At 38.7% G+C, this 20,000-nt stretch overlaps 1 protein-coding gene across 1 annotated transcript in view; it reads right to left on the bottom strand.

Annotated features, from left to right (window-relative positions):
• Window positions 1-19,609, bottom strand: part of LOC137975984 (P2X purinoceptor 4-like) — a 27,894-nt gene extending 8,285 nt beyond the window's left edge. The window contains exons 1-9 of the mRNA XM_068823221.1: window positions 19,418-19,609; window positions 16,149-16,326; window positions 14,343-14,490; window positions 5,453-5,576; window positions 3,550-3,633; window positions 2,794-2,926; window positions 1,387-1,472; window positions 1,095-1,139; window positions 474-564 (exon numbers count right to left, since the gene is read on the bottom strand). Coding sequence (XP_068679322.1) covers window positions 474-564; window positions 1,095-1,139; window positions 1,387-1,472; window positions 2,794-2,926; window positions 3,550-3,633; window positions 5,453-5,576; window positions 14,343-14,490; window positions 16,149-16,326; window positions 19,418-19,566 — 1,038 coding nt within the window. The 5' untranslated portion in view covers window positions 19,567-19,609. The remainder of the gene's footprint in view (window positions 1-473; window positions 565-1,094; window positions 1,140-1,386; window positions 1,473-2,793; window positions 2,927-3,549; window positions 3,634-5,452; window positions 5,577-14,342; window positions 14,491-16,148; window positions 16,327-19,417) is intronic.
• Window positions 19,610-20,000: the final 391 nt, after the last annotated feature.

Raw genomic sequence — 20,000 nt, 5'->3', positions numbered from 1 at the left:
TATTATTCACAAACTTCACCTGTCAGGTAAACCGGCAGGGTAACCTCACAGAGCCCTAGAGTGCTCCACTAAATTGTATGGTATGTGTTAGAATTAAGATCACAGCACAGTGCAATAAACAATGACAGGTTTCAATGGAAAGTGAATATTACTAGGCTCGGATCTATAACTCTAATCCCTTGACTCCCAAGCTGGCCTGAACCGGCCATAGTTGGTATTTTACTCTGTCTAACGCCAGACGATTTTACTCATCAATGAGGAACCCCCGGGAGTCAATGGCGTAATCTCATATTAATCTTTTAACTTACCTGACCATAAACCATTAGAACAAAGTAGATCCCATAGTCGTTTGGTACTTGTTAGACTGAACATCACAGTGCAGTGAACAACAAGAGAGGCTAGAATCTATAACTGTAATCTTATGCTGAGCATGATTTTGATGGGTTTGGAGTAAAAGTAGTCTTTTTACTTACCTGACCATAGACCATTACAACAAAGCGGATACCATAGGCCTTGAATAAACTCCTGTACAACATTCCACCCTTTTCATAAAATCTGGCAAATCTGTTGATGTTAAAGAATGTGAACAATTTATCTACGAGAAAAGATGCCTGAAAATTGCATAAACAGAATAATGGTAAAGTTGCATACGAGGCGCACTGCCCAAGCTTATTCTGGTTTCACTAGTAAACGCAAGTGAGAGAATAGCTCCTCAACCTTGATAGGACGCTGGTCTATTGCAGATTTACCTCCCTGCCGCCTGTGGAGTGGAGCAGAGTGAGGGGATATTGTTCACCCTCTTTTAAACTTATAATTATGGCTCAAAATGTTTTAACAAAAAATAGGAAAAGTGTCAACTCTTTTTTAGCCAGGAACCTTAAAAAGCAACAACCACATTGACATTGTTCCACAAATGGCAAAAGGCACTAGCTAGATTCATAGTTTGATTCTAGTAAATTGGTAATTATAGCAATACTCAAGTGCAGGACCTCATCTTCATGTTGACTTGACCTAATGGTATTCTGTCAATTTTGAACAGATGCTGTCACCAGCATTTTAAAGGGGGAGCATTAAAGAAGGCAGGATTGCATTACCTGAAATTATAACCAGGAGCAATTGGGGATTCAGAATCATCTAGTCTAAAATATAAAAGATCACAATGAATCAATAATATTATTATTATAATAATAACATAAAACTTTGTTTATAAAGCTGCAACTGTTCCCAGACCACAATCAACGCGTGGAAGTGGAGGTGCTGTCCCATGTACCCAACATCCACTTAGTGATGTTGTTATCAAATGGACTCAAAATTGATCCAATATTGCCACAATGCTCCTTCCTTCCTCAGTCTGGCCGACCTGACCATTAGTATTGATAATCTTACCTCACAAAGGAGTAGTTTGGTTGACAAGTATATGTTAAAGGGTCAAAGTCACAGTCCCAGTTGATAATAATGGCCATAACACCTCCCTGTGAAATAATGGGAAACAAGAGTAGTCGCATGTTTGATTTGGGCAAAGTCTAAAAGCAATAATTTGTTTGTCTCATTTTTTTTAACCCATCGACACAGGAACGGCATCTGGTGTCTGGCATTGAACAGATCAAAATCTATTGAGTCCCGCTCCAAGGAGTCAACGGGTTAAACAGTTTCTTTGAGGTTTACTTTTTTCCACTTTTTTAAACTTTTTATTTAAATATCTATAGTGTCTGGAGTGTAGTACTTCAAAAGTTTTCCCTTATGTTGTACTATACTGTAACTAATGAATGACGTCAAAGGAGTAACTTGTTTGCATCTCTTCAGAAAGAAATGAGCAAGTGTAAGAAGTCTTGTTGAAAATCTAGTCTTTATAGAAAAGTCGGGTGATAGTTGCCCTTAGGATGCTAGTGAATGATCTGACCATTCACGGTGGAAATGCATCCTTGACTTCTTTGACGTCATTAGTTACCAGGACACGACTGGCTAGGCCAAATCTTTTTGCATATATATGAAAGGTCCGTAAAAATGCATGGATACACTATGAACTTGTTAAAAAACGGGGGAAATAAGCATCATCGGGACTTTAATCGTTCCTACAGGTATTAAATGCTGTCAGATATCTCCAAAATGTGCTAGGTGAAGGGATGGGAGGGGTGTGCGGCGTGTTATTCTGATTAAAAACAAGGTGACTTCCGCTTGAACACAAAGATGCGGTACAAAGGGGTCAACAAACTACAACAAAGAGACAGAACCACTGAAAGATATTCCAGTGCAAGAAAAACATAACAAATAACATCTCATAACATATTATGGACAAATTGACAATTTAGGGACTTTTTTTATCACCGAGCTCTCTATGCGTCCATGTTTGATTGACAAATTATCCGCGTGTGCCTAAGGCACCATGCCTTTTATACATGTAGTGCATCTCCTTGTTTAAAAGACTTGCTGAGTATTGGTGCACCATTCCCCAGAGGCTCAGTTAGTCGCTGAGTTCAGGTTGCGGGAGGTCGTGAGTTTGACTCCAGCCAGACCAACACTAAGGATCTCTAAATGACTGAAGAGAACCTGCTGCCTCTGTAATGACATCTGCAAATGGTAAGACTCTCTAGTCTACTTCGATAAGGACAATAAACCAATTTAGGCCCCATCTCACAACCCTTCAACGTTCATAACCCTGTAGTGTTGTGGTCTGTCTTCTGTGGAGTATCATGGTTGGAAGGGAAAATGTTCGGAGATAATAGCCACATAAAACTACTCTAAAATCCAAAGGTAGATAAAGATATGATGATGATGATTGGAGTTGAATGATACCTTATAAGCCAGTGTTTTGTAGTCTTCCCCAGCCTCCTTCACAATAGTTCCAAGTTTGATTATAGGGCAGAGAGGGTCCTCAACTGGATCATACATACATTTCTTCAAGCTTGATTCTTGAGGAATGTTTCGCCTAAAAATGGGAGGAAAAATCAAATATCAGTGCCTTAAATTAATGTACAGTTTATCTCTGAAACAAAGGGAACTTTGCTTTGAGAAGGCTTAACATCATTAATTTTGTATGTTCCAAAATCATAGGGAGTAAGCCATCATTATGAGCGTGAAAGAAGTGTCCCTCTAATGGTTTTTTGTTACTATCCATGTGCAAAATAACCATTAACAACCTCATGATTAGGCTCAAGTACCACATCAAGTACATGTACAAGAACAAGTTTTCAACTTAACCTCATGTCACATAAAGAGATTTCTTTTTTTTCAGGATACACAAAAGTTCAATAAACAAAAAAGAAGTGTTTTTCAACACTCCGATAAAATTAACAACGAAATGCCTTTGTGTTGGCTAGGGTCAATACTTAAGAACAATTTTGAGTGCCCTTATCACTGGCAACAACTGACAGGAGTCAAACTATGACGTTCCCTTAGACTTAGTCCAACCAGAATTAATTTTTAACTCTCTATCACTTGCTTTTACCCATAAAAGGAAACCAGACTTAAAAACTTAATTATTTAACCACAGTTCACTGCACAGTACTGATGTTAAGCACACTTTAACAGCTGACTAACCAAATTACATACCTGGATTCTTTGAACTTTGGAAATGAAACGGTGTTCTTTATTAACACTGTAAAATTCTCAGTCTCTAGAAGTGGCACTCCTTTCCTGAAAACAGAGATGTGGTGGGTTGGCATACATTAAATTGGAAAAACAAGGAGTCTTAAAGCAAGGATGTCCTGAGAAAATAATTAAGGTCCCTACATTCTGAGAAATGAATTTAGATGGAACCTTTTTGTATGTCTGTACATGACTTGTACTCACCCAGACAATGTTTTTAAACTCTCAAATAAAAAAGGAAAAGAGAGTAAGAATGCAAGTACTCTTGCTTCTCATTTATATTTGATAATGCTTTTATCAAGCAAGAGTGTTAAAGGGAACCTCCACTAAAACAACAAAATAACTTTAAACCACAGAACATAATGTTTACAATTGGAATTGCTCAATCTTTTTCCAATGAAAGCGTTTGTATTCGAGAAAAAGAAATTCCAAAAACGCTTATTTTGGCTTTCAAATTTCCCAGGCGCCGCCATCTTGAATAATTGTGACGTAACTTGGTTGCCCTATTGTTATGATACAAAGAGCGATTGTTCTGGAACAATAAGGCAACCAAGTTACGTCACAATTATTCAAGATGGCGGCGCCCAGGAAATTTCAAAGCCAAAATAAGCGTTTTTGGAATTTATTTTTCTCGAATACAAACGCTTTCATTGGAAAAAGATTGAGCAATTCCAATTGTAAACATTATGTTCTGTGGTTTAAAGTTATTTTGTTGTTTTAGTGGAGGTTCCCTTTAAGTTGTATGATGCTTTTAGCAATTGAATTGGTGCTAAACGAATCTGTTGGGAACTGAAGTCTCCGTAAAGGTAAAGTTGGGTGTCTCACTCAAATTTTTTGTTTTTGCAAATCTTGAATCAGTGGGCTGTGACGTATATTTTCCCGAAAAAAAAATTCTGAAAAATTAATTTTTAAAACCGCTAAAATCACTTTTCTTTGTTTCCCGCCATAATCTGCTTGCGAAAAATTATTTACGCATTACATCAATCACACATAAAATGATTGGATGTCAATCTTAGCACGATATGATATGTGAAATAAACGGATTTAGAGCTAAACCTTCTTGAAAGAAAAAGTTTAAATGCTTTTTTTTTCACACTGAGAAAATGACGATTTCAGCATAACATTTTCTAAGGGGCTGGAAACAAGACTTCCATTTGAGGTGTCACATTGATTGCAAACAACGTGGTGTAGAACATGCGGTTAAAAAATGTCAAACAATTCAGAAACAAGCCTGTCAAGAGGTTTCACATTTTTATTTTATATGTGTAATGAATAAATAAGATTATAATAAGTGTTTTCCTCCATGTCCACAGACCTGTTTTTAAGTAACCCCAGCCAAATATCTGCCACTAAAAGTCTTCACTGTTAGTAGTATGAATAAAATAATGATCCAAAGCAAATGAAGTTCTGGGAGTCCAGAATTTGTAACTATGATTTAGTATGTCAACTGCAGTAAATGTCATCTATCCACCAATTAAAATAATACAATTAAGAATTGGAAGCCACTTCTTTCCTCGCTGGATAAAGTCTCCTGAACCCTTAATCAAATAAAAATCTGTTTTTGGTAAATGGGAATTCTAATAATAATTATATTATTATTAAATAAATATATTATTATACGTTTTCATCTCAAAGGAAAAATCATATTAAATATAATAAATGGTCATAATTGCATGATAAATTAATTAAGTAACCAAGTGACATCTCAAACAGCCCTAGGCTAGGACGAAATCTGTTAAGTCTCACACCCAGGAATCAATGGATTAATTACAGAAGATGAAAAAATTTGTCACGTTTTTTTTGTGTTGTGCGTTAATTGATAATAAAAAAAGTTCAATGTCATTTGTGCATATTGAAAGTATCTTACGTAAGGTTAAACTGTGGCATTGGAAGAACATCAACCTCTACAGGACACCAGGCATAGATCTGACAGACATGTTTTCTAGGTTTACTACCACGATCAGCTTGGACACACTTCCCTGTGTTCACACCTATAAAAAGTACAACAAATATGCTCAGATCAAAAAAGTTGGACAGTCAGGTTAAAAAAATAATGTACTTAATATGAAGTTAAAGACCTGTCTACAAAGCTTTCGTAAACCAAAACTATTCAATATTTGCCCTGATTTCACCAAGGTTAGCTTAAAGATAAGAGCTAGGGTGATTTCCCGACGACTCCTCATTTTTTAATGTCGGTAAGACTTTTGTACCTGCCTGTTATGATACACTTTATTTAGAGGCAGGTGCACAAGTCAGACCGGATCAACTCTGACCTTGGATTGACATTAAAAAAATGATAAGGCCTCGACAAATCACCCTAGCCCTAATCTTTAAGCTAACCTTGGTAAAATCAGCACAAACGACAAATAGTTTTGGCCTACAAAACCGTTTTTCTCTCAATCTGAGGAGAGTGATCCGAATTGATCCCGCCCGACTTTTGTACATGCCCTTTATTTAGAGAGGATGATGCATATCCTTTCCAGTAATTAGCCAGTATCAAAAATACCATAAGACTCTTTGTTTATCCCTCCACTTACATGTACAACAGTCCCAAGAAAAACTGGAAACAATGCTTATGCAAAATTTTGGAGGGACAAACAAAGAGCATGATAGTATTTTTGATACTGACTACCTCCATCGATCGATCGATTGATCGCCTACCTCGGTAATTGCAAGTACATGCATGTAAGTCACCTGCAACTAGCTGATAATCCAAAGGCCACAAGTTTAGCCTGTTGTGTCAAATGCACTAAGATTTCCTATTTGTAGCATACTAGGCGATTGCCGCAGGTCCCCCCCCCCCCCTTAGTAACAAATGTAGTCATGTGACAATAGTGCAATAATGGTGTGCTGAGTGTTGTGTTAACTGTTGATCAGTGATTAAAAAAGCAACATGTTTTATTGTGGAATTGTGGCCTTCTTACATTGGTCGCAGCTGTGGAGATATTTTGAAGGTTTGTGGGAGAGAATATCATCATTTTGTGTGGTTCTGTGTGGAAATTTTGCTTGTTTGTTTGCTTGCGTGGTTTGGCCAGTTTTCAATGGCAGAAAAATCAATCGTGGATTCAGGATTCAAAGGGATGAGTTGTTTGACGCCAGGTAACCCTTTTAAGCTGGGGAACCCGTTTACACCAGCGTCTGATTCATCTCTGGACCTATCAGTAAATTATTATTTCAGTCTGCAAACCCGCTCGCATCAGAGAACGAACTGGATAATTTTCAGCTGATTTGTTTATACACACCACCGGAAATTCCTCAAACCTGTTAAAAATCCTGCAGATTATGATCATGGTACTCACTCACTACAACATTATTTTGAAACACTTTGAGTGTTGTTCTGTTGTTAATGGTTGGTGTTACATGAAGTAGTCTTTAGAGCTTTCCCAGAATTCAGGGGAGGGGAGATTAAAAGCATGGCTTCATTGAATGTTGTTTGCGTTACTCGTTTCCTTGAGTATTGCCACCTTTCATAGTGATAAACATGGTGTCAGAAGTGAAATTCAAGAAGTACATTCTTTAACAGTAGAAGACTGCGAGGTGAACGATTTCATTTGAAGCCAGATCACTGTTGTAGTATTTCAGCGTTCTACGCATTGCACACATAAAAATTTATCAGCCGCCATATTGGATATCTCTGCTCTCAAAAGTACCGAAATTGTGAGTACAAAGCTTCTCTTTCATCATGTCAGTTTATACCATACCGCCACCGCCACCTATGAATGTAAAGGATGATCGATGTTTCAACCAACTGGAAATTGTTTCGACAAGCATGGGAATATTACGTTACCGCAACTGAGATAAACAAGAAATCTAAGGAAGTTCAGATGGGTGCATTATGTAGCGTGATGGGTTTGGAGTGTGTGAAAGTAATGAATAGTCTTACTGCTCTAGCCCCTGAGGACAAGAGTGATCCTGAGAAGATTCTCACCGCTTTAGGCAACCATTTCATGCCTCAAAAACATCTATTGTTTGAAAGAGTCAAGTTTGGATTTGCTAATCAAACTGAACACGAAACTATTGACCAGTATGTTGTGAGAATGAGCCAGTTGGCAGAATCTTGTGAATTTGAAGGTCTCTGTGAAATTTTAATTCGTGACAGATTAGTTATTGGTACTAGAGATTCGTCTACACGTGACAGTCTACTCAGGGAACGCCCAGTCCCCCGGTTAACAAGATGCATTGAGGCCCTGAGAGCCAGCGAATTGTCTACAAAACACAAGGAGCAGCTTAAAGATGCAGTAAACGATCCGCAAAACACCGTCCATGCAGCAGACAAACAGAATCCTGGAAATAAAAAGCAACTTCGACATATTATCGGGGAAATGAATCAAAGCAAAGTGAACAAGGAAAAACAAATGCAAGGCAATGCAAGTTCTGTGGCACCAATCATCCTTACGATAGAGCTAAATGTCCAGCGTCTGGTAAGACTTGCCTTAAATGTGGCAAACAAGGACACTTTGCCATCAAGTGTCAGGAAAAGAATCGAGTCTCGAGTGGGCCAGCCAACAAGGTACATCACATAAGTGGAGCGCCAGGATATGCAGAAGGTGGTGAGTCAGCATGTGAGTCAGTATCCGACTCTGATGAGTCTGTCTTTGACACTGAACGTGTTGGAGTTGTTAGTAGTAACATGTGCAAATCCTCTTTCATGATACCACTCACATTTCACACCGAGCACAGCCCTGTCATCACAACTGAACTTGACACAGGGGCAACAAGTAGTGCTATGTCGTATACCCGACCTCCTAAATATATTGCAGAGTGGGGAAATCAAGGTGGACCCCCCTGGTGGGAAGATAAGATTGTACGATGGACGTGTGGTTGAGCCTTTGCGATCATACACCTTCACAGTCAGCCTGAACAGTGGCTCAGAATGCAAGATCTCTTTTGATATCTTGAAAAATGCCCCTTGGCCCATCGTCGATGGCAACACGTGCATCAAACAAGGCTGGATATCTCTGGGATCAGATCAGTTTCTTCACTCATTAAAGAGTGAAAAGTACAAACCCCTCTCATTTGACAAACTTATGAGAGATTTTGAAGATGTGTTCACTGGTCTCGGTTGCCTCCCCGGGGAATATCACATAGAGATTGATCCAAATATCAGACCAGTTCAGCATACTCCCCGATGTGTTCCAGTACCACTCAAAGCAAAGCTTAAGGAAAAGATTGATGAGATGGAAAAGGAAGTGTTCATTATCCAAGAATCCAAGCCAACTGATTGGATAAGCAGCTTAGTAGCAGTGCAGAAACCTGGGAAGTTAAGAGTATGCATAGACCCTCAAGATTTAAAATCGAGCTATCAAGAGGCCAAAAAACTAACCAAAACTAGCCAGAGCCATTTGCAAATCGAACATTGTCCAAATCTGAAAGGAACTATTGTGTGACTTGTCATGGGCTTTTGGCAATTGTAGAGCTTGTCAAGCAACATCAGCATCACCTGCAAGGTACAAGATTCTACATTCGAACTGATCATTCCCCCTAGTGTTCTGTCATGAAAGCTAAGGAACCAGAAGGACAACTGACATGTTGGACTGATTTCTTAAGTCCGTTTGACTTTGAGATCCAGTATCGGCCAGGACAACGACACCAGAATGCTGATGCACTTTCCCATCAACCTTGTGATGACTCTTGTAGGTGGTGTAAGGGTTGGAATTTCAGAAACAAGTGTCTTTTGTTCATGTGGGTGTCCACAGTGCAACGCATGTCCCTAACCCCGACAGTGGGCAACCAGCAGAATTTAAAATGTCCTGTTGGTGAGCGCTGTGCCAAGGTCAGGTTAAGACCAACATGGACTTCCTACTTTTTAATAAAAGTAGAGTAGCAGGAAGCAGATCTTGATCTTAAGGTCATTATTGGATGGAAGGAAGCCAGTGAAAGGAAGCCATTGTGGGAGGATGTATCGCTTCAGAGTCGTGCTGTAAAGACCTTGTGGTCACAATGGGACTGGTTGCTCCTGAGTTTAGAAACAGTGTACTTTGTCGCAAACAGGAAAATGACATAGGAGATCAGACAAACAACCCGGTTGTTCTTCCCGTCATTCTCCACCAGACTGCCTTTGAAGCTCATCATAGCCACACAAATGCAAGTCATTGTGGATATGATGTCTTCAGTCTCGTTATTATTGGCCAGGACTTACAGTTCAGCAGTTCATGGATTGGTCGCCAGTTGCCATGTTTGTGGATCAAACAAAACGTGGGGAAGGAGACGTTGTGCTCCTTTGCAGCAGTACATGCTAGGGGCTCCCATGTAGCGGATTGCGATTGACATTCTTCGTCCACTTCAGAAGAACAAGTTTATACTGGTGGTTAGTGATTACTTCACCAAATGGACTGAGAGCCACTACTGTTGCTGAGAAGTTGGTGAGCGAGTTTATTTGTCGCTTTGGTGTACCCCATGAACTTCATAGCGACCAAAGAACTAACCTTGAATCAAGGATCTTCGCTGAAATTTTCAAGCTATTAGACATCGAGAAAACTCGCACTACCCAATGCACCCCCAGGCCGATGGACAGGTGGAACGCTTCAACAGGACCCTCATTGAAATGTTGCGTGGAAAGATCAAGGAAGATCAGAAGGACTGGGATCTTCAGCTAGCAGCTTGCATGATATGGCCTATCGAGGTGTTGTTCAGGAATCAACAGGGTTTTGCCTAATCTTTTAATGCTGGGTGAAGAACTGGAAGTGCTATTGAATTCAATCAACAAGGCATCTCCTGATGCACCACCACTCAAGATGGACTATGCCCAAGCTGTTTAAAAGTGCTCGTGATTTGGCTAGACGACATTTGAAGAAGGCAACCATGCGCTAGAAACAGAACTATGACAAACGACTTGCTGGTAGACCATTTGTTATTGGTGATTCTGTTTGGCTGCACAATGGTCGGAGAAAGAAAGGGAGAATCTCACGTGGAATGAGCACATTAATGAGATCATTAAGAAAGCATCCAAATGCTTATATTTTCTAAGTCAGCTGAAAAGAGAAAGAGTTGCTAAGCAAGATTTAGTTCTTTTCTATACCTTCTTAGAGATTTGTAAGCAAACCTTTGATAGGATAATTAACGATTCTGGTCATCGATTATACAGTCTAGTCCAACAACGTGGACCCTCACAATACGCTCTTAGGCGCACCAGGTGCTTTTCAGTTCCAAAATGCAAGACGGAAAGATGAATGAATAGTTTTATCATTAGATCATCTATTAATTATTTATGTTTTATATTATTACTATTTTGTTAGAAATATTTATAATTACATTTTAACGTATTTGTAGATTTTGAAAATATGCAATTCAGCTTATAAGCTGCAATATATTTTTATAAATTTGACTGCCCTTGGGAGGGACCTTGGGAGGGACCTTATCTAGTAATATATTATTACACAGTTTACAATTTTAAGATAAGGTCAGACCACAACACCAGGGACTACGTCCCCTACTCTTATTGAATAGTGAGTGGGTTCTTTAACGTCCCATACTATTCGTCGGTACAGAACTTGGGTGGATGGTTAATCTGATTGACCAGTAATGCTTGGTGACTGATAGACATTAATGAACAGGCCTGCAGGCAACTACACAAGTTTACACATTTAAATGTCACGCATTTCTTGAGAACTGTGCACAGTGTCGTGCTAATTAATGAACAGCTGTTAGAGACTAAGTCAGTTGTGTCAATTTGAAGTTGTTTTAAGTTAACTTGGAAGTGATTTGCACAGTGGACCAGCACTGGGACAGTGCTCATAAAGGGGGGGAGTAGTGTAACGTAGGCAATAGACACAGGTACCCCCCTTAGTAAAGATTGTAGTCACGTAACAATGGTGTGCTGAATGTTACATTAACTGTTGAACGGTGATTAAATAAAGCAACATGTTTTATTGTGGAATTGTGGCGTTACACTATGCTTGCCAAAATGGATGTGGACAAATACACAAATTCATGTTTCCAGTTTTTGCTCTCATACAGTGGTATTAATCAAAACGTGTTTTCTTCATTGAAAATTAAAGCTATGAGGTAATCTTGGCAAGACTTCTGCATAGGTCCCTACTTCATTACCCATGCCCTCCTTTGTTTCAAAAAAACAATAGCGATAACAATAGACGTGTCCTATATGGACTTCAAAAAAAAAAACGGGCAAATTTCTGACTGAAAGACAGAAAATGGAACATTTTCCTCCGCAATTTCTGCACTTTTCATTCAATTTTAGCCATTTTTCAATTTTAAAATATGCGAAAGAAGTGGAGTTTCAAGCAATCTTTGTAATAGGGTTGAGATTCTCATACATAACTAACAGACCAAATAAAAGTACTGTTATCAAAAATTTAATGACTACCTGCTCTTTTTTTTTTAAGTTGTTCTTCCTTTCTGTTCAAGGGAATTCGCCAAAGCACGGGATAAGGCATGGACATTTCAGGATCACCAAGGGTGCATTTAGTGTGGCAGGCTTAAAACAATGGTCACATTCCACAGATCACTCATTACAGATCATTGTTTTACCGAAACTAAAGCAACCCAAAACCTTCAAATTGGCTATAAACCTTAGGCCTAAACATCATTTTTAGGCTTAACTAGGCCCAATGAGGCCTAGCTAAGGTTAGCATTATTAAAGGTATTGTAACGAGTGACCTGTACTTTAATTAAACTTGTCACATTTATTGGGCTTTTGCGTTTTACCACATTTTGTAGAGATCAGCCATATGCTCAATGATGTCTCCAAGTATATCACTTTGGTTGAGATCCATGGATGTTCTGTACAAGGCATACTTCGTTTCACTCCCCACCGTGTCTTTTCAATGCCCTACTGTGGGCTTGTTTGTCTGCGTCGACAATGGTTTAGGAAAGGGTTAACTATGACTACAGCGTACCTTGTCTTGTAGTCAATCGTAAGCTTTCCAGACACACGTCGTTTGCGCTGTATATCATGAGTTCTGGCCGATTGAAGCTGATCCATTGCCACATTTTTTCTTGAGCACCACAAAACAAATCCATCTCCCGTGCACTTTGTCTTTGCCAACTGACCACCTTTCCTCACCCAGGTTTTGAACATTTCACGGATGAGGAAAGTAAATTAATCGTGTTCTTTGCACCACTCTACTAATGCACTACTCAGGATAAGGCTATAAAGCAGGGACAATTTCAATTGTTCAAAGAGCACTGTGCTAACACAGGAGCAAGGGTGGCACAGTCGGTTAGTGCGCAGCCTTGGTGCAAGAGGTCCTGAGTTCGATTCCCGGATCTCACATCCTTGTTTCGACTTCTTTCCTTTCAATGTACGTAGCTTTAAATTCCCGGAAAACGGAGAACTGATAGAGAGGGGGGAATAAAATGAGTGCACCGTCGACCTCAGGTTTGTCAGTTGAATTACTGTTACAAGTTGGTTTACTTTAGTTTACTTTACACTATCATGGCTTTGGTAGCCATCTTGATTATTACGAAGACACAATTTGCTTCAAAAGAAGGGAAACGAGAAACAATTTTAATTGCAATTTGATGAACTCATGCATTAAAGTTTCTCATAAAGGATGCACCAATCAGACTGGAAGCATGGTACACACTTCCATGCAGTAAACTTATAAGTGCACAGCGCTGCACAGGACATGAACGAAAAGCAGGTCACAGATCACAGCAATACTGGATAAATGTAAAAATATCACAGGGACTATCCCTAAGCCTAAACAGTGTCTTTCTTGAGTCCTCTTCATTGTAGATGAAGAGTTACGGTTACCATTATTAAAAGGATGGGATTGTTTCAAGAGTAGTAAATCAGGGATCTCTGAAATGTAACCTACATGTTGCGCTAGTGCTGGGCATGGAAGGTGTATTAATAAATTACTTATTATAATAATTATTATATGATTGTTATGTAAATAGTATGCAGCCAAAATTCCAAATAAATATCATTTTCAAGCTATAAATTAGCAACTTGACACGTTAGCTCAGTGGTCCGGTAGACCAGGGACAAGTAATCCAGAGGTTTACAGTGGATCAGAGTTCAAGACAAGCTACGAGTGACATACATAAAATGTCAGGAAAAAGTCAAGTGGGATCTTTAATCTTTAATCATTACTTATACACTATAAAAAATTCATCTGTACAATAGAAGGAGGAGAAGTGCGGTTGCCTCATTGTTAGCGCGCTCAACTCCGGATCAAGTGGTTCGGGTTCGGGTCCTGGCCGGGGACATTTTGTTGTGTTCTTGGGCAAGACACTTTACTCTCACCGTACATCTCTCCACCCAGGTGTATAAATTGGTACTGGCAAATCTAATGCTGGGGGTAACCCTGTGATCCCATCCCATCCAGGGGGGACTATAAATACTCCTAGTCGCTTCATGCTACAGAAACCGGAGATAAGTGCAGGCCTGATGGGCCTTCTAGGCTCGCAGCAGACTTTCCCTTACAATGGAAGGGTCGAGAGGGCGAAGGAATAGAAAGAGGAAAGATGGGGCGAAAAGAAGCAATGGTGTGAGTAATGTGAGCAAAGAAGAGTGAGAGGGAGTCAGAGAAATAAGATTCATTATTTTTTCATCTTGTAAGTACAATAATTTAGCCATGTACATATTCGATACCCTTGGATATACGTATTGTTCTCCAAAACAATAGCACGAAATACATAATTAATTTATTCTGCACGCATATTGAAATTAGGAACCTGTACAAAAATCATTCCGTAATCTTGCTGTACATCTTCAAATGCAACTGGGATTGGAGGATGTTGAGAGAAAAATAAAAGAAAATTACTGTACTTTGGTTTTATCCCAAGCTTACCGTGACCATACTTGACAGGTTTCCCAGCAGGACAGTCACTGTCTTTTGTACAATTCACATCTGTTTCGTCAGGGTCTTCCGGACATGTAGTCTGTGTCTGACTGGGTGTAATTATCATGTTTGTCATCACAAAAAATGCTTCAGTTTCCTGTGACACAAAACATGGAGTTGAGTCGACATAATGCAAAGATCAAGTGAAGCTATGATCCTCGCAGTTATGAACGCAATTTTGGCAACTGCATAGAGAAGCCTGCATGGAGAAGATTTCTTCGTCATGGGACCAAATAAATTACAACCTACAAATGACCAGCTCCCAACATCAGTGGCTTCATAGTGTCACCGGTGTTGCAAGGTCACAATTATTTCAAACCCCTTCGAAGTCCTGAATTTTTTCAGGCTTCTCTGAGCAATTGATAAAATTGTGTTTATAACTGCAAGGATCATTTCATATCCACAGTTCAAGCTATGATTCATCTCATATATTATTTCATTCATTGTTAACGTAAAGGCTTACTTTTAATAGTGAGAATAGCTCCAAAGGGGAAGAGGACATGCTCTCAGAACTTTATAGAAACTTAGGCTACTTAAAGTTCCCATATCCTTTGTGGAACAGGAATAAAAATGAGAGAGGACAAAAAACTTAGCCCTACTCCATGGAGTACCCTAATGAGTAGCTAAAATGGAGAACCCCCTTCTGATTGAGAAGGTCAGCCGTTTTATTACCAGTAATAAATTTCAAGATGGCGGCCAATTTGTGAACTGCATCAAACTGTTTAATAATCTGAGACCTAGAAAGCTCAAAATAAATAAAGGTATGTACATTTAAATGCGTCAATAAGTTGATTAAGTACTTAACTTGAAAATTAAATGATTTTTAGGGGTACTCCATTTTAGGTACTCCATGGAGAAGGGCATCAACATTTTGTCCTATCCCAAATCAGAGGGACACACTGTTCACCAAGGAAATGGCATAGCTCTCCAGGATTTCTAAGTGGAGCATCCAGCAGGTGTTTTGGAGGTCAAAGGTTTGAAGCCTGCCTAGGATACTGATCTTCAGTTGTCCTTTAACCAGTTGCCAAGAAACTAGGCCATTGTCTTTCCCATGGGCGCATTACACATCTGAACTTATTACACATGAGGTTCAGAAACAGGCACAGCACAGTCGGTTAGTGCATGGCCTTCTGAGCTTAGATGCAGTATCAACCAAGCTTTTGTACACATTGCATGCCTAGACCTATTTTTGTACCAGATGTTGTCTACATTAAATAGTTTTACAAAATATGGCATTGTGACTGTGGTCGGGTTATTACAATGGAGGTCACCAGTTCGATCCCTGTCTCATTCCATAGAAGTCTGTTTCGACTTCCCCCTGCACCGTGTAACTGTAGCTTTGAATACCAGTAAAACGGAGCATTGATGGAGGAAGGAGGTAAAAGGTGCGCACAGAGGGCCACAAGTTTATCAGTAACTCTAGTTCACTGTTACATGTTACCCTCATAAAATAAAGAACTTTTTTACATCTACCTTAAGATTAGTTTATAGTTGCATTTTCAGAGTGATAATTATAGCTACCTCTCACAAGATATCATTACAGTTAAACTTCACCTGGGTAAGAGATGAGAATATGCAAAGGCTTTGTTTCATGCTGATTCAGATATAGATGAATTGACCGTTTTATTCAGATTATCAATGTGTTGGGCCATCAAAATTGGATGACAAACATGCTACTGTGAATAGAATGGTCAAACTAGTACCACTGTAAGTGAGCATTATTTTCGATCTGTTGGCTGACAATCTAAAACTTACTTGAGGAGGGACAACATAGTCTGATGAATCCCATACATGAATGCCACCATAGAGAGGGAAACTATCGTTACCCAATATGTGTGTTAGGTTTGTTAATGATGTTCCTTTGACTTTAGTTGTCACAGAACTGTATGGTTTTTCTGTGTCTTGATAACCTTTCTTAATGATGATAACGTAGCTGAAATCAAACAAAAAAACGAACTTTATAAAAAATAATTTTATTTTTATAGTACTTATGGTAGCACAAAAGCACATTTGCATGATACACCATTTGACTACAAGAACCAGAAATTAGGTTTTGCTTGTCTCAAGCTACTTAGAGGTATTGTTATTTTTACCCTGCAGGGAATACAAAATTTAAATAAGAAAAGAAAAACAAACTGAATTCTGGCACTTACAGTCAAGTGATGCTATAGTGAAAGTTGCCTAATAGATTCTTGTTTTTCACGTCATGTCATAAAAAACTAAAATTAAACATTTTTGAGTTTTTACCTTTATCAGGTAAAAGACATTTTATATATACATGCACTGGCCTGTTTTCAGCTCGGTAGCACGCTTTGTTTTGAAAATAGAGCAGTTTGAATTTCATTTTTTTTTTTACAATGCGTGACATCTGGAATGCTTCGGAGAAACATGTCACATACAGTCACAAAAATATTGATTTGCCTTGTATTTTCAAGTTCTGAATAACCAAAATGTTTAGAGAAGTGTCTAATTGCAAATTGTTTCAAGTTTAGCAGAGAGAAAAAAATGTTTTGAGAGAGCCAAAGCAAACTCCAGAAGTTTCCACTGGTTTCTGGCCACCATGTAATGTTGCAGTGTTTGACACAAGTTTACTTTTTTCACTAATTTGCCCTTTGGGCAACCAGCTTTGTTTTTCTGGTTGTCATCGTCTTTTTTCAGTTGTCCACCTTCTAAAGACCTGTTGCCCATTAAAACTCAAAGGAGGCTTGTAAAATTGTCAATTTTGTGTAACATCATAAAATTATCATGCGTGTAAAATGGGTTTGACAGACCAATGAGACTCTTGCTGTGTGTCCATGGTATTCTTTTAGACTAGTAGCCTTCACAGTTTTGCTTTGGGAAGCATATCTTTAGGCAATTTTCCTTTTCTGTAAGAGATCAAGGGAGATTGCTCGAATATCTCTCTGAGATTAGGCTGGCTTTGAATTAAATGCCATTTGTCCAATAGCATGTTCTTTATGCTTTTCAAACCTTGTTGAAATTGTGTGACAAAAGGTAGATTTTTCTTGTGCGCTTGTTCAATATCAAAGTATCGTTACGGTAGCATATTCAGCCGTGCGAAAACTGGGTTCCATTATACCAAACATTCTTTTCGCGCAGAGAAAGATATGTTCCTCTGTCCAACCTGTTTTGAGGTTTCTACCAATATATTTTAAACAGAAAAATAAATGACAGCAAAAATCATGTTTGCGGTAACTACAAAATATTACTAGTGAAGTCACTTTCTTCGTTGCCAATCAAATCGTTCTGCAAAACACTACAGTAGACAAACAAAAATTCTGATTGGCGGATCGTGTAAGTCTTAGAGTTGTTTTACTTGCCCACGGATATATTTCGCTTGCCCCAGGCAATCAGGCAAGCATTAGCCTCGAACACTGAATGTTGGTGCCCCTCTGAGGGACACCAACATGGACTCTCTATACTGAACACTATAATTTTGAGTGGACTACCCTTTGCCGTATAACTCAAGTTTGGAATATCGCACAGCCCTAAAACTTTGCAAAGCCGTTTATTTATTACCCTTCTATAATACCACAATATCTCTTCTTCACTTAATTTATTGAATGGTACTCTTTTGCGAATCCTGTAAAGTAGGATGGGTTTTGGAAACACTCTGGTTGGTTCAGAGTATTAGTAATGCTTCATTGTTCCAGTCAAATTTCCATGAAATTGGAGAAAAATGCACATGTTTTGTTTTGCAAAATATAAGCGTGTAATACATGTAATCATTATTATTCACATGTACTTAAGAGAGCTATTGGTGACTTCATGACATAAATGTGGTTCTAGGGGTAAGAACATCCAGAAATATTCGCATAACTTAATACAGTCTGGTGTCATAAAAGTACGTATATCAAAGCTTAAGTACCTTTTACTACCTTTTGCCGATCATAATTACTCCTAATCAATCCCAGGGTGTTTGAATTTTTGTCTTTGGGTTGTCCAATTCTCTCTCCCTGCAGTCCCTGTACGTAACCTAGAAACCTTAATCCATGCTAGGATTTTATGCTCAAGCTATTGGAACCACTTTGACTTACATATTTACAAAAGAAAGTAATAATATTAGACTTGTATGATGGTCATGAATGATTTGATGAAGTGGTTGCCTTGATACCCTGCTAGTAGACGTGCTTCTCCTTAATCCATGCTAGGAATTTATGCTCAAGCTATTGGAACCACTTTGACTTATATATTTACAAAAGAAAGTAATAATATTAGACTTGATGCTCATGAATGATTTGATGAAGTGGTTGCCTTGATACCCTGCTAGTAGACGTGCTTGATATCTCCTTTGTATTCATGTTCAGCTCACGCATGGTTTCCTTTGATTGTGAAAACAAAACAGGAATGCAAATTTCATGTTCACAATTGATGCGATAAGAAATTTTCTGCCCTCAAGGAGATCACTTATGATTAGCATATGAAACTGAAGATGTTTCACCCTGACAATGGGAATATAAATATACTACCAACCTTTCACTTACAAGAATACAATTTTTTATCAGATGACTATTACCGAGATGTAACGATTAATTAAAAAAAGCAGGATTCAGTACTTTGGTTAAAGAGCACTGTCCTCCAGTTCATTAAATTAATTCAGTGCTGCGAGACTCTTGAAGTCGCATTCTAAAACCTCGCTGCGGGAAAATGAACGAAAATAAAATTAATGATATCACACGAGGATTTCCCAAGACGAATAGTTATGAAGAGAAATTTGCAACAGCAGTTTGAGAACTTAAATAAATACAGGATTGTTTACAAGTACTGTTGTATAAATCATGACACCGTTAATTTTTAAGCTTATATATCATGAACAAAAGTTAGTTCTGTTGTAATACCTAAATTGAGCCTTATCAAACTCTGTATGGCAGCCTGTATCAAACTGCTTTCCAAATTTCTGACAAAATGAAAGCGAACAGCGCGTACGTCACAAAACAACTTGTTGTACCTTGAGCATATGCTCTGGTTGATTGCTCACATTCGACCTATACGTTAGGAAAACATTGTAAAACATGGGTACTTACATGATAATATAGCAAATAATTGAGAGCTGAACTAATCTGTTTGTGATACCGATGGTCTTGCTTTTAATATGAACAACTTTGCTTGTGTCATACTCAAAGAAGACATCGGAAAGGGCCTTGGAAAATCCTCCTTCATTCTTTCCAGCCATCCTTGGGTGCTTGGTGAGGAAATAACCGGAAGGAGAGACACTCGCTCGGTTACAAAGCTATCCGTTCACATGCGGGTATATACCGTAAACGTCCATGTACGGATAAGCCGCACATTTTTTCACAAAATTGAAGCCATAAATCAAGGGTGCGGCTTATCCATGGATACATCTGTGTTTGGAGTTTTAAAAAACCTTATTAATATTCATGCAACTTCTTAAGGTCTCAGTAAAGAAACATAAAAGAAACTGAGAGCATGTTGCTGTTGTTCATTGACTTTTTAATGAGTGGTGGCTCCTAAAGGAGCCGTTTGTATCTTCCAGTGTTTATCGGCGAATCTTGCTCTCGAAGAGTTCTTTCAAGCCATTAATTTTCGCTTTACTCGAACGAGTAAACACCAATCTACAAGGAGTCTCCATTCCTCCGCACAGCTGTT

The sequence above is a fragment of the Montipora foliosa genome, chromosome 11 (assembly GCF_036669935.1).
Source record: "Montipora foliosa isolate CH-2021 chromosome 11, ASM3666993v2, whole genome shotgun sequence".
Classification (NCBI taxonomy): domain Eukaryota; kingdom Metazoa; phylum Cnidaria; class Anthozoa; order Scleractinia; family Acroporidae; genus Montipora; species Montipora foliosa.
Note: the sequence above shows the minus strand (reverse complement) of the source record. Positions and strands in the feature narration are given on the sequence as shown.